The sequence below is a fragment of the Chiloscyllium punctatum genome, chromosome 8 (assembly GCF_047496795.1).
Source record: "Chiloscyllium punctatum isolate Juve2018m chromosome 8, sChiPun1.3, whole genome shotgun sequence".
NCBI classification, from domain to species: Eukaryota; Metazoa; Chordata; class Chondrichthyes; order Orectolobiformes; family Hemiscylliidae; genus Chiloscyllium; species Chiloscyllium punctatum.
Window position 1 is genome coordinate 50,362,780 of NC_092746.1, and position 15,884 is coordinate 50,378,663.

General features: G+C 39.6%; 1 protein-coding gene across 3 annotated transcripts in view; it reads right to left on the reverse strand.

Moving 5' to 3' along the window:
* LOC140480540 (uncharacterized) overlaps window positions 1-15,884 on the reverse strand; it is a 45,541-nt gene that overhangs the window by 13,294 nt on the left and 16,363 nt on the right. For all 3 annotated transcript variants that reach the window (XM_072575502.1, XM_072575501.1, XM_072575500.1), the window contains exons 7-11: window positions 14,839-14,978; window positions 13,676-13,810; window positions 7,105-7,262; window positions 4,519-4,645; window positions 2,324-2,509 (exon numbers count right to left, since the gene is read on the reverse strand). In XM_072575502.1, the coding sequence (XP_072431603.1) occupies window positions 2,324-2,509; window positions 4,519-4,645; window positions 7,105-7,262; window positions 13,676-13,810; window positions 14,839-14,978 (746 nt within the window). The remainder of the gene's footprint in view (window positions 1-2,323; window positions 2,510-4,518; window positions 4,646-7,104; window positions 7,263-13,675; window positions 13,811-14,838; window positions 14,979-15,884) is intronic.

The following is a 15,884-nucleotide window of genomic DNA, read 5'->3' on the forward strand; positions in this document are numbered from 1 at the left end:
CTATCTTGTACATATGCTTCTTTCTTTTCCTTAAACAGGCCCTCAATTTCTTTAATCACCCAGCATTCCCTAAACCTACCAGCCTTCCCTTTCACCCTAACAGGAATATACTGTCTCTGGACTCTCGTTATCTCATTTTTGAAGGCTTCCCATTTTCCAGCCGTCCCTTTACCTGTGAACATCTGCCCCCAATCAGCTTTTGAAAGTTCCTGCCTAATACCATCAAAATTAGCCTTCTTCCAATTTAGAACTTCAACTTTTAGATCTGGTTTATCATTTCCATCACTATTTTGAAACTAATAGAATTATTGTCTCTGGCCCCAAAGTGCTCCCTCACTGACACCTCAGTCACCTGCCCTGCCTTATTTCCCAAGAGTACGTCAAGTTTTCTCTAGTAGGTACATCCATATGCTGAACCAGAAAAGTATCTTGTACACACTTAACAAATTCCTTTCCATCTAAACCCTTAACACTCTGGCAGTCCCAGTCTATGTTTGGAAAGTTAAAATCCCCTACCTTATTATTCTTACAGATAACTGAGATCTCCTCACCAATATTGAAAAAATAGACTCAAATTGGGTGTTTCTGCCTGTGGGGCAATTTGAACAAGAGGTCATAGTTTTAGACAACATTGTTGGGCGGGTACAGATTTAAAACTGAAATGAAGAGGAATCACTTCTCTTGAAGGTCCTGAGTCACTACCCCAGATTGTGGTGAACAATAGGACAGTGAATAAATTCACGTAGGAGATAGGGAGATTTTTAAATTAGTAATGGGTTGAAAGGTTATGGGAACCAGACAAAAATATAGAATTAAGGCTGAGATGAGATCAACCATGATTGTATTAAACGATGGAGCAGGTTTGAGGGTGTGAATAGCCTACTCATGTTCCTAGTTCTTATGTTCTTATGTAAATACTGTGGCTATAAGAGCAGGCCAGAAACTAGGAATTCTATGGTGAGCAAACTGTATCCACAATGTGATCAACAATAGACAAATTATTTCCCCAATGCTGCCCTCCATCTACAAGATACAACTTTGGAGTATAATGGAGTACTCTCCACTTGCCTGGATGGGTATAATTTAAATAAATGGTAAATACATGGAATAAGCTGCCAGATGAAGTGGCTTGGGTGGGTACAATTAAAACATATAAAAGGCATTTGGACAGATGCATGGATAGGAAAGGTGTAAGAGGGATTTGGACCAAAAGCAAGCAAATGTCAGCATGGATGAGCCTACTTCTGTGCTGTATGACTCTATTACACTCAAAAGGCTTGACGCCATCCAAGACAAAATGTCCCACTTGATTGGCATCCTATCCACCATTTTCAAATTAATATCAACACTCAGTAGCAGCAGCATGTACAATTTACAAGATGCACAGCAGAAATTCATCAAGGTTTCTTATAAAGCACGTTCCAAACCCACGACCGTTTCCATTCAGAAGGACAAGTGCAGCAGATACATGGGAACATCATCACCTGAAACATCCTCGCCAAGCCTCTCATCATCTTGTCTTGGATGTTCCTTCACTGTTACTGGGTCAAAGTCCTGAAACTCTATCCCTGAGAGCATTGTGGGTTAACCCACAATACGTGGACTGCAGCAGTTTAGGAAGTAGCTTACCATTACCTTCTTCAGAGAAGTTAGAGGAGGGCAGTAAATACTGACCAAAGCAGTGATTGCTGTTATCCCATGAATGCACGAGAAAACATTCTCCAGCCCAGCCATGCCCAATAAAATTGGAAAGTGCCATGTCTGCAGAAAAACTTGTGACTTTAATTTCTTGTGAAATGAGGGATTTCCAATCGAATGTGTGAGAAGAGTTTCTCAAAGGCTTTCCTCAACTTCAATGACGCACGAGCAAAGCTGTTAATGTTCACATTTTTCACCCATACTATACAGTCAGGAATTGGCCAATTATCAAACTCTTGAGTTTTGACTAAGTGCAAAGCGACAGAGAGTTGAAATTCTGTTTTTTAGCTTCTCCTGGGTGTGTCCCAGTATACTAATTCATTTTACAGTGACCTGCCTAGGGAGACTGGAATTTCTCAGACCCTAAGGCAACCTGTGGGATTCAAACTGAAGTTGCATTCTTGATTTGATGTTACAGTATTTTTAACAGGATTTTATGGTCACAGAAATCCTGTCCAGTTGGTTATCAATACCTGTGCTATTCTGTTACCTCCATTTTCTCTACTAATCAGATACTGATCTGGTTGTATTGTTTTGTAATCTAGTTGAATTTTAAACTGCTTCATTATTCTTTAAGCATTAGTTACGAATTGAGATTCCCATTTTCTTTCAAACATGCTCTTACTCTGTCCATAACAATGAAGTGGGCTGATTTTGTGAAACGCCATCTCGACAGGTGCATCTCTTGTATCTCCAAATCTCACTTCGCGTACAGGAAGAATGGCTTTGTCTGTCAAATATCCTTTGTCTTGTCTCCAAACTCCATCATTTGCATCACAGTTGCATGTGGAAAGACCCAGGGCACAGTTGCCTGTGAAAAAAAAAGATTCGCTAGATTTTTTTAGCGCCACATCATATCGAAACAATTTGCCACTGAATAAGATTTAGCATTTTTAAATATATATAAGTCTATGTGGGTGTCCTAACATGAGTCCCAAACATAAACTACAGTCCTAAACATAAACTACAATTAACCATTTGGATGCTCACTAACCAGAAGAGTAAATGTAATACAATCCAGTTGACGTGTTGTTTCTAGCTTTTACATGGCTTGAAACTGCTTCAAATGATTATACTTTTTTCAACTGCTGGGGCTTGAAAGCTATTCCAGTTAGATTCCAGCATATCTTTTTCAATCAGAATTCTTATTTCTGACTGTGGACATTTCCAGGACTTTAGGAAAGCTTGCCAGCAATATGAAGTTGGGGGGAGTGGACCGGGAAACTTTAAAAAACTCAATATTTCAAGAAATTCTCCAATTACAGATTTGAATTATGTCTGAGGGTCAAGAATACACCACACATCAACTTTTCAGCACCAGTTGGAACATGAATACAAAAGCAAAGGGGAGAGATGTATTAAATTTATAACATCGGAACAAGTTGTAAAGAATGAAGATGACAGCAATTTGCATTTTCATCAAGAATTTGACATAAATAACATTTCCCAAGGTGCTTGGAAACAATACATGGCAGTAAGACATATAAGGAGACATTAGGTCAGATGACCACAAGCTTTGTTAAAGAGGTAGATTTTCAGGATGGTCTTAAAGGAGGAAATTTTAATAAAGAGGCAGAGAGGTGTACAAAGGGAATGCCAGAGTGTAAGACCTGAGCAGCTGAAGATATTGCCAGCAATGGTGGAACAATTGAAATTGGGATGTTCAAGAGTCCAGAAATTGTTGAGTACAGATATCTTGGAGGATTGTGGGGCTGGAGGATTTTAGAGAGATGGGGAGGGATGAGGCCATGGAGGGATTTGAAAACAAGTTGAGAATTTCAAAAAGAAGACATTGCTGTAATGGGAGCCATTGTAGGTCTACAGCCACAAAGGTGATAGGGTAATACATCCACAGCAGAGTTTTGGATGACATCATGGACATTATGTTGAGGTTGCACAGGAATTGGTGAAGCCTCTTCTGGAATACTGTGTCCAGTTCTGGTCACCCTGTTAGAGGAAGGATATTATCAATGTGGAGAGGGTTCAGGAGTGATTTACCAGGACATTGCCGTGAATTGAGAAGCTGGATTGGCTGAGCATAGGAGGTGACCTTGTAGAGGTTTATCAAATAATGAGATGTGTGAATAAGATATGGTAGTTGTCTTTTCCCTCAGTGGGACATTCCAAGATTAGGGGGCATATTTTAAGGTGAGAGGAGAAAAAAATTAAAAAGACATGAGAGCCAATATTTTTACAGAGTGGTTCATGTTTGGAATGAATTTCCAGAGGAATTGGTGAATGTGGCTACAGTTACAATGCTTAAAAGATATTTAGAAACATATATGAATAAGAACTGTTTGGAGGAATATGGGCCAAATGCAGGCAGGTGGGACTAGTTTAGTTTGGGAGTATGGTTGGCATGGACTGTATGACTAACTGACTCTGTGACCTCAAGTCTACATAAGATAGAGTGTGGGACAACAATCATGAGTGTGTTGAATGATTCATGTCTAGATGTAACATAGATTGTAATGTGGGGACCATCAGTAGATACACAGAGAAGTGAACCAATAACATGCAGGTGGAAAGCGATGGTGCTAGTGATGGTGTGAATATTTAATTGAAAAGTCATCCCCAGTAAAATACTGTATAAAGTTTGTGAAGAATCTGGTTTAATCTCAGGCTATTGCCTGGGAGATACGGACATCAGTAATGATAGAGCTTGGAGGGGGCTCATTTCAACCTTCCCAACATTTAATTAGAGGAAGGAAGAAGAAGCAAAAGACTGACTCCCTTTTTTAAAATAAATGCCAGTGTTTCAGGTTCAGTAACAAAAGAGAACTCATCTGTTTTTAATCATTAATGTACAGTGGTCCTTACCATTCTCCCCACAGGCACATTTTCCACTGTCAGTTGAAGCTCCACCCCAGGAATTTATTTTACGCCCATCACGAGACACCCACCAACCCCAGTGCTGCTTAAGGAAACGGATATGGCGACATTCCAACTAAGCAAAACAAGAAATAAAATATTGTTAATTGGCTATGTTCCTATGAACGTTGCAGAAGTTAATATGAGTTGTTCCTTTCTCTATCTGTGCTCTTGTACGGTTTATATTACTATCCCTGATCCATCACTGGCCCATTAAGAGTCAATCTAGAAAACAGATCTACACAATCATACTTGAAGGTACTTTAACTCTTCAAGTACCGATGTGGTCAAGCTTCCTACAAGAGACAATTGTGCATTGTAAGTAAATGCTTTTAATACATCTAAGATTGACACATCTATGTTCAGAACCTATCAATCATTGCTACACTTCTCATTTGATGTCGCCTTATATTTAATTACATAGTGTGTTTTGTCTTTCCTTTCCACCTCTTGAATGGAATGGAACTAGAGAAACAGAAGAATGAATCTGTGGACTTCATTTTTTTAAAAATTAACACATGACATATTTCATCAGGTAGAATTAGAAAACAGTACAAGTAAAGCATTCTTTCTTAAAATGGGAAAAAATCAGGCAGAATGTGACAGTCTACCTAGCTGCACCATCCTTCCAAGCAGGTGAGCTTGTGGAGGGTGTGTAAAATTCAGGTTGGATACCTGGACAAGATGTGCCTGGCATCGATCTACCTCCATGATTATTTTACCAGCACTGGAGTAGCTGACAGGCAGTGCACAAAATCTTGAGTCATTGATGGTAACCATTTAATGGTGACAAGGCCCTCAGGTATGCCTGCCTTAGGACTCTGTGGGAGCTTCCACCTGTTTGGGAACCCTGTATCCCTTCTAGTGGAAAAGATTACCTTGTTCAAATTTGCATGCCACCTTGGCCTCCCCTTCACCCTGGCTGACTGGTCCTGGTGAGGCTGCCCCATTAATGTTGAACTCCAAGCCTCAGCAACAAACTTACCTGAGGTGTGACTGCAGTTCTAGCAGTCGTCACTGTTTCTGGTGGCACTGTTGGGACTCGTGAGCTGCCAGTTATCTGATTTGCCAGCAAGTTTGGAACCTCCCAGATGGGAGTGAAAGCAACTCACTCAGGCCACCAAATCTCTATGACCACAAAAATTATTTGTGGCTTTCTTGCCAGTGAGTGGGGCCACTGTATAAAGTTCGGCCCAATATTGTAGCACCAAAGACGTTCCTGATTTTTACACTTCTTTTATTAATGAAATCACAAATCATAAGCTGGAAATTAAAGCTACCAGCCCAAGGACACATTTTATTTAATCCTTGCATGGGATTTGGACATCACTGGCAAGGTCAGCATTTACGATGCATCCTTACATCTCCCTGAAATAAGTGGGTTGCTAGGCCAGCTCAAAGTCAGCCAAATTGCTGTGGTCTGGAGCCACCTGTACGTCAGACCAGGTAAGGACAGCAGATTTCCTTCCCTTCAGGACATTAATGAATCAGATGAGATCTTTAGAAAGTCAATGATAGTTCATGGTCAATATTACATGGACTGCCTTTATATTGTAAATTTAATTATTGAGCTTAAATTCTACCAGCTGGCATGGTAATTGTTTCAACTGCTGGCTCTCATTCAGTGATATTACCATTAGACCAGCACCTTAATCATCTTTCTGAACTGACAAGTGTCTAAAAGTTAACATTTCTTTAAAAAACATTTTTAATGGAGGGTCAGAGTGGATCATCCTGATGGTTGAAAGCATGTCAACCAGTGGCAGAGTCAAGGAAGTGGGGATTGATTTTAAAAGTCAAGTCTCAATAATTGACTGATTTTAAACAGCTCACACAAATATCTGAATTAGGTATAGTATGAGATCATTTAGCCCCTCTGAGCCTGTTCTATCATTTAATAAAATAAATGTTGATCTGATTGTGGCCTCAACTCTACTGTCCTACCCATTCTCGATACTGTGTTACTTACTTGTTAGTCAACAATCTACCTATCTCTAAAATTTCCTTATCTTTAAAGTATTAATAACCCTTCTTCCACACTTCTCGAGGGAGCAGAATTCCAAAGACAGGGAAAAAAATTGATCCTTGTTTCCATCCTAAATGAACAAGCTATTATTTTTTAACTGTGTTCCCTAGTTCTAACACTTCAGTAAAAAGTTGTTGCCTGAGTGACAGAATCTAAATGTAAGTAAGACAAAAGAATAACTAAATTGAGGATTGTGGAAAAACATCGATATATTATCATTCAATAATGTTATTGTAAATTGGAGATAAGGAAAAATGAAGCAGGTTGAAAATTGATAAGGGTAGACTTTCATTTTCACTCTTTATGTGACAATCTGCTTTGATAGGGGACACAAAGGTATCTGTTGGACTTTTTACACTATTTTCACAATTATTCCTTTCTAAGTATAATTTTTTTTTCATTTTGCAGAACAACTAAAATACTTAAACCAGACAAGAATCTAGCACGTTCATTTTGTTTGCATTACCTATGACTAAGAAAATGATTATCATGATGTATCAGTTACTTACACTGATATATTGCTTACAGTACTTTGATGTCTCAGTTAAAGCCTTAAGTTGATCTAAAGATGCCTGATTGTAATGTATAGCTCGAGAATAGCACCCAGCATCTTCACAGGGAGATACACGGATTCGATCCTCTGAATCGTGACCGATTATGGTAATGCCTTAAAAAAAATTGTAATTTTCACTAAGCAGCTTGTTCACTTAAATATGAAATTGTTAGTTCATTAGTGTTCAACTCAGACTAGTTTGAATTTGTGTTCACTACTGAATTAATTCTTAAAGATTAAGATGATGCATTCACTTCCACACAAATATCTGATACATTATTATTCTTGACTGAACAGTTCCACCAGATTCCCCACCATTTCAGTGTTTTTGTACAGAAATTCTTACTGAAGTATAAATTTTGAAATGAAGCATCCCTCACTGGTACTCGTCCCAGTAAATGCACAGCTTGTAAATCACCTCCCTTTTGTTGCAGCAGGGAATGGCAGAACCAGAAATGTGAATCATTTTTCTTTCAAATGTAACTGAACAAAACTTGAAAAAAACTTGAAGGAAAATACTCATTGAAACAAAAACAGTTTTTGGTGTACAATTGGTTGTGATGTACTCTTGTGGGAGATGAGGGAGTGAGTTACTGGGGCCCCAGCGGAAATTTATTTGCCACAGGGGAGGTGCCAGAGCACTGGAGGTGAGCTAATTTGCAAGGGTGGTAGAGTGAGACCGGAGAACTATTGACCAGTGATTCTAATATATCAAGGTTAGGGAAATTATTGGAGAAAATAATGAAGGAGAAAATTAATCTCCATTTACAGGGCAAGGTTTGATCAGGGATAATCAGCTTAGCTGGGACAGAGGGAGGTCATGCCTAACAAATCTATCCGAATGCTTTGAAGAGATAAGGGTATGCAGTTGATGTAATTAATATGGATTCCAGCAAAGCCTTTGAAAAGGTCCCACATGGGAGACTGATAAAGAAAGTAAAATCACATAGGATCCAGGGTAACTTGATAAAATCGATCCAAGATTGGCTTAATGACAGGAGACTGAGGGTGGTGGTAGAAGGCTATTTGTGTGACCGGAGCCCAGTGTGCAGTGACAAACCACAGGGATCAGTGCTGGGTCCCTTATTGTTTGTGATAATCATACAAGATGGAAATAAGAATATGAGGGGATGATAAGTAAATTAGCAGATGACACAAAGATTGGCTGGGTGTTTCGACAGTGAAGAGGAAGATGTTACGTTACAGGAGGATACTAACAGAGTGATCAGACGGGCAGATTAGTGGCAAATGGAATTTAACCCTGACAAATGTGAGGTGATGCACTTTGAAAGATGGAACAAGACAACAGAGTCCTCAATGAATGGCAGGACAGTAGAAAGTTCAGAGGAACAGAGGGATCTTGCATTGTTTGTCCACAACACCCTGGAGGTGGCAGGACAGGTTAATAGGGAAATCAAGATGACATATAGGATCCTTGCTTTATCAGTCATAGCATAGACTTTAAGAGCAGGAAAATCATGTTGGAGCTGAACAAAAACTTTGGTTAGGCCACAGCTGGAGTACTGTGGGCAGTTGTGGTCACCAGACTATAGGTAGGATGCAAATGCACTGGACAGGGTGCAAAGGAGATTCAACAGGAAGTTAGATGGACTGGAGCATGTTAGCTATGGGGAGAGGCTGGAGAAGTTCACATCTTTTTCGGAGCAGAGAAGGTTGAGGGGGGAAACCTGATAATATTATGAGGGGCACAAACAGGGTGAACAAAGTGTCAATAACAGGTTGGCATAGATTTAAAGTGATAGGTGGGAGGGTTAGAAGAGATCTGAGGAAATCCTTTTCACCCAAAGGATTGTAGGGTCTTTAATGCCTGGGAGAGTAGTTGGCACAGCAACATCGCAACCTTTACGAAGTACCTGGAGGAGCGTTTGAAGTTGCTATGGACCTAGTGCGGGCAAGGGGTATGTGTGTAGGTTGTACTATACTATTGGTGGTATAGACCTGATGAATCAAAGGGTCTCTTCAACACTTCACAAGTTGTTCTGATATAACATGCAAATTGGCTAAAAGCTGACTGGGGGCAGATGTTCGCATCGCAGGTAAAGGGACGGCTGGAAAATGATAAGCTTTCAGAAATGAGATAACTAGAGACAGTATATTCCTGTCAGGGTGAAAGGAAAGGCTGTAGGTGTAGGGAATATTGAATGATTAGATTACTTACTTACAGTGTGGAAACAGGCCATTCGGCCCAACAAGTCCACACCAACCCTCCGAAGAGCAACCCACCCAGACCCATTCCACTACATTTACCCCTTCACCTAACACTACAGGCAATTTAGCATGGCCAATTCACCTAACCTGCACATCTTTGGACTGTGGGAGGAAACCAGAGCACCCAGAGGAAACCCATGGGGAGAATATGCAAACTCCACATAGACAGTTGCCCGAACTGGGAACTGAACCCGGGTCTGTGGCGCTGTGAGGCAGCAGTGCTAACCACTGTGCCACCGTGCCACCCATATAGCTAAAGAAATTGAGGGTTTGGTTAAGAAAAAGAAGCAAGCATATGTCAGGTATAGACAGGATAGATTGTGTGAATCCTTAAAGGAGTATAAAGGCAGTAGGAATATACTTTAGAGGGAAATCAGGAGGGCAAAAAGGGGACATGAGATAACCTTGGCAAATCGAAATAAGGATAATCCAAAGGGTTTTTACAAATATATTAAGGACAAAAGGGTAACTAGGGAGAGAATAGGGCCCCTCAAAGATCAGCAAGGCGGCCTTTATGTGGAGCAGCAGGAGATGGAAGAGATACTAAACGAGTATTTTGCATCAGTGTTTACTGTAGAAGAGGACATGGAAGATATGAAAGCAAGGAAATAGACAGTGACATTTTGAAAAGTGTCCATATTACAGAGGAGGAAGTGCTGGATGTATTGAAATGCATAAAAGTGGATAAATCCCCAAGACCTGATCAGGTGTACTCTAGAACTCTGTGGGAAGCTAGGGAAGTGATTGCTGGGCCTCTTGCTGAGATATTTGTATCATCAATAGTCACAGGTGAGGTGCCAGAAGACTGGAGTGTGGCAAACATGGTGCCACTGTTTAAGAAAGGTGGTAAGGACAAGCCAGGGAACGATAGTCTGATGTCAGTGGTGGGCAAGTTGTCGGAGGGAATCCTGAGGGACAGGATGTACATGTATTTGGAAAGGCAAGGACTGATTAGGGATAGTCAACATGGCTTTTGTGCGTGGGAAATCACATCTCACAAACTTGATTGTGTTTTTTGAAGAAGTAACAAAGAGGATTGATGAGGGCAGAGCGGTAGATGTGGTCTATATGGACTTCAGCAAGGCGTTCGACAAGGTTGCCCATGGGAGACTGATTAGCAAGGTTAGATCTCATGGAATACAGGGAGAAATAGTCATTTGGACACAGAACTGGCTCAAAAGGTAGAAGACAGGGGGTCGTGGTGGAGGATTGTTTTTCACACTTGAGGCCTGTGACCAGTGGTGCTGGGTCCACTACTTTTCGTCATTTATATACATTATTTGGATGTGAGCATAAGGGGTATAATTAGTAAGCTTGCAGATGACACCAAAATTGGAGGTGTAGTGGACAGCAAAAAAGATTACCTCAGATTACAAAGGGATCTTGATCAGATGGGCCAATGGGCTGAGAAGTGGCAGATGGTGTTTAATTTAGATAAATGTGAGGTGCTGCATTTTGGAAAAACAAATCTTAGCAGGACTTATACACTTAATGGTAAGGTCCTGGAACATGTTGCTGAACAAAGAGACCATGGAGTGCAGTTTCATAGCTCCTTGAAAGTAGAGTCGCAGATAGATAGGAAAGTGAAGAAGATGTTTGGTATGTTTTCCTTTATTGGTCAGAGTATTGAGTACAAGAATTGGGAGGTAATGTTGCAGCTATATAGGACATTGGTTAGGCCACCTTTGGAATATTGCATGCAATTCTGGTCTCCTTCCTGTTGGCAGAATGTTGTGAAATTTGAAAGGGTTCAGGAAAGATTTACAAAGATGTCACCAGAATTGGAGGATTTGATCTATTGGGAGAGGCTGAATAGTCTGGAACTGTTTTCCCTGAAGCGATGGAGGCTGAGGGGTGACCTTATAGAGGTTTATAAAATCATGAGAGGCATGGATAGGATAAATGGCCAAAGTCTTTTCCCTGGGGTGGGGCAGTCCAGAACTAGAGGGCATAGTTTTAATGTCAGAGGGGAAAGATATAAAAGATACAGAAGGAGCAACTTTTTCACACAGAGGTTAGTATGTGTATGGAATGTGCTGCCAGAGGATGTAGTAGAGGCTGGTACAATTACAACATTTAAAAGGTATCTGGATGGGTATATGAATAGGAAGGGTTTAGAGGGAATTGGGCCAAATGCTGGAAGGTGGGACTAGATTAGTTAGGGATATCTGGTCGGCATGGACGAGTTGCATCAAAGTGTCTGTTTCTGTGCTGTACATCTCTATGACTCTATAACATGATCAACAAATTGTGGATGCTGTTTGGATAACACGAACTTTCTACTGAACGGGTATAGCAGTTTTTAATAGCGCAGTTACAGATGAACGCAACTTTCACGTTATATCAGAACAATCTGTACAATTCTGTGAATAAACTGAACAGATTTGATCTGTTACAACATTTTGAGACAAAACATAGCATATTTTAGAAATCTGTTTGATGTAGAGTATTAACATTTAATAGAATTCTTGGAGTTGAAATTACCAGAGTTCATAAACACAGGGCTATTTTTCCTTGGGGGAGGGTGGGGTTTCACTTCTGTGTTTTTTCTGGTGGACTGTATAATCTGTGATAATGTGACAGAACATACTTTTCAGATGACAAGGAATAAAAGCTGAACTGATCCCATTGTGCCCAATACACTCCTCAAAACCTGGCAAACTTAATTTGTATCCTCCAGTATGAAGGCAAAATATTGCAGGGGTTGAAAATCTGAAATAACAACTGGAAGTATTTCAAATAATTTAAAAATGGTAAGGTCATGGGTGACTCAGTCTGAGTAAGACTGAAAACATTTTGAAGCCATCACTGTATTTGTTCTTGGAAAATGAAATGCAAATAAATCTTGCTCACTCCACCTGATCTGGGGGATTTCAATGTGACATGCTGAGAGGCTTTGGCAGTGAGAGAGTTAGGAGTTTTTACCCTCTTGACGCTTGCTGGTTATAATGATTTATGAACTTCTCCCCATCACTGGCTCCGGGTGTGGCATGTGTCCCACATTAACTTGATGCAGTCAGTAGACATCTTTGACAGCTCCAAATGAGGGAAGGTTCCCATGGGCAGCAGACACTATAAAGTATGTCCTCTTTATTTTGTACGATCCACAGGTATGAATGATCGCTAGGACCTCCTCAGAATCTTAGGAACTGCAAACATTTAAACAGAATCTGAAAGGCTGAACGTAAGGAAACAAAAGTTGAAGCGATAAAAGTTAAGGAGATGATCATCACTGACAGCTCAGTGTGAGGCTGGGTAAGGATGGAGTTGCTGAAGTTTAAGTGGCTGTAGTTCATAAGCTCAAGCTGTTTTCTGTTTGTATCATGCGTATCTTTTTCATTCATGTGTTCGCCTATAAGCAATTGATAGGATGTGATTTCCAGAAGATAACAGTGAGGCCAGGGGTGATACAGACCCAATAAGACTGAGAATGTTTTGAAGCCAGTGTTATAATTGTCCTTTTAGAATTATGTATAAATAAGTCTTGGAGAGAGAAGCTGAGGGACTTAGAGGGTGAGTGTGACTTTAAGAGGGTTCAAGAATGTGTGTAAGAGAGAGAAAGAGAATTAGGAGTTTGATCTTCTCATCTACCTGCTTGTAATAAAAATCTTTGGACTTGAAACATCTCTGACTCTAGGTATGGCATTTGTTCCACAAAATAATCATCACTTGTTTTACCTGCTTAAAGACACCTCCAAGATCATTCTTAAATTTGCACACATCTTTTTCATATCAATTTATCACAGGAATAGCCAAAAAACTTTCAAGTTTTGAACATGACTGCAAAAACTAAACAATTGAAGAAGCCACTTTTTGACTTTTCAAAATTCAGATGATGGAACACCTCGTCTCCAAAATTAGTATTTATGAGATCAGTTTTGCCCATCATGAAAGATAATGCTGATAATAATAATATAACAAAAGCCTAGAATCATGGTTATTGCAGCAAAATGTAACAGCATAGCATTGTCCCACAGACAGAAATGAGTTGAAAGCTGATTGGTCTGTTTTGAGAGGTGAATATTATCCCAATACTGTATATAATTCCAGAAATTACAAAGGAAAATTGGAAATTTATGACCATAGCTATTTTGAAAAAGAATCACAAAATTAACTTTATCAACAAACTCATTTGACGTTAAGCGAAATTTTACCTTGGAATTTCTTAATTATCAGTTTAACACCACACAATACTTGTAAAATAATGCATGAAATATTGTAAACATGAATTGAAGAATGCTCCACAACTTCATTGCCAATATTTGAAATATTAAATAAAAATATGGTGGATTACTAACCTGTTGCTGGGTCAGAGATCATGTCACATGTAACAGGAAAAGGATCTACTCCACCATTCACACCATCAGGATCTATTGTGAAGACCCCAGACTTCAGAATGCCTGCACTTTTTAAGGCTGCACAGGATTCCATGACTGTGGCAAATTCAAAGTAAAATTTGAGGAATTTAATTTCATCTGACTGCTTTTATTTCTAAAAACGTAATCTAACATTATCAATTAGTATTCAGCTTCAGGTTGGCAAGATTTATTTGTGATTATAATGGTTTGAAATTTCTACACTAAATAGTTTCTCAGGTTCAATATTCCTTATCAATCTTGCGACCCGTCCCTAAGTTCCTTCAACATCTTTTTTCTATCAAGGAATTCCTTGTGAGACAATAAGTGCTCATCCCTTAAGTGTTGTTACTAACATGTACCACAAGAAATTCAGCACCAAGGAATAAAGTATATCTCATGTTAACATCATCTCTCTCCACAGATGCTGCCAGACCTGCTGACTTTCTTCAGTGTTCTATGTTTGCTAATGCTTTTCTTGTTGCAGAACCAGCACCATAGGTCTAGTTTGTTCATGTTGCATAAATTTTAATTCATGGCAAGTTCAATCTTCCCTACAGATGTCCATTTATATGGTAAACAGGAACAGACTACCGGGAGGAAACCTAATAAAGGCAGTATACATTTGTGTATTGAAGTACTCATTGAATAAGACCACAACGTGTGTCCACTCCACTTTTAAAAATTCAATGTCTGTGTCATGCAGTCAAGTTACCATGGTCTTAGCAGACTGTAGGGGTACTCTTTCATTATAGAGAGAAAGTGACACACAACCAGTCGTAGTTTAACCTGAGGATCACCACAGGTAAGGGAGAGTCTGAGAACGAGAGTCCTTCATAATAACCTCAGCAGGTGCAGAAATTTAATCCACACTGTTGGCGTCATTTTGTGGTGTAAACCAACTGTCTAACTAACTGAACTAAACTGACCCTCCCCGTGTCATGTGATGCTTATTCTAAACATATTTACATGATTTATTTTTACATCAAGGAACAAGAGAATTATTGTTTTTTAACCTTGTTTTTATAAGCCCATCCTTTATCCCAATAGTAAGGTGTGAGTATCAAATCTCGGAAGTTGGCAATATGGTATGACAAACAACTCACCTTGGCAGATGACTGCGGCATGTTCATTGCTTGAACATTTACCAACCCTTTTGATATCACAGTCCTGCAGTACCATTTCATCTCCTTTGCATTTAATGTAAGGAATTGTTTGTGAAGTATTTTGCTGATTCACATCAACTCTGAGAGAGAGAAGGCACTATTAATTTCCAGTACCATAAACTGTCCATCACAAATAAAGCTCATGTAATTGTAGCTAATATATTGGTATGGATTGAGGATTGGATTACAGACAAAAAACATGGAGTAGGAATAACTGTATCATTTTCAGGTTGTCAGGCAGTAACTGGTCAAGTCGAGTAAGGATTAATGTTTGAGTCTCTGTTGCATTTATGGGCAGAATGTTTGGGGGTCTGAGTGAAATGGGCCAAGGCAAGATGAGTGATAGAATCACATCAGAGGTCCAGTGAGGCCATCTCAAATTCAAAGATGAGTGTATTATATCCACATTTGCTGATAATATGGAGTTAGGCTGGAAAGTAAACTGTGGGGAGGATGCAAAATAGCTTAAAAAAATTAAATGAGTATATAAATATGTAATAGTTTAAATTTAAAATAGGGAAGTATGAAGTTATCCATTTTGATAAGAAAAATATGAAAATAAAATACTTCTTAAAGCAGCACGGTATAGAGAGGGATTTGGGTGCCCTTATATGCAAACCGCAAGCATTTAACATACAGGTTATGGCATGATTTGTTTGCCCTGCCTATTGCCTATTTAATTACTGGTGGGACACGGGTGATACTGACTGGCCAGTATTTATTGCCTGTCCCTTGTTGCCCTTGAGAAGGTTGTGGTGAGCTGCCTTCTTGGACCGCTGCAATCCATGTAGACCCACAATGCAGTTAGGGAGGGAATTCCAGGATTTCAATCCAGCAACAGTGAAGGGATGAAGATATATTTGCAAGTCAGGATGGGGACTAATGTGAAGAGGAACGTGTGGGTGTTCCCATGTATCTGCTGCCCTTGTCCTTCTCTATAGAAATGATTGTAGGTTTGGAAAATGCTATATAAGATCCTTGGTGAA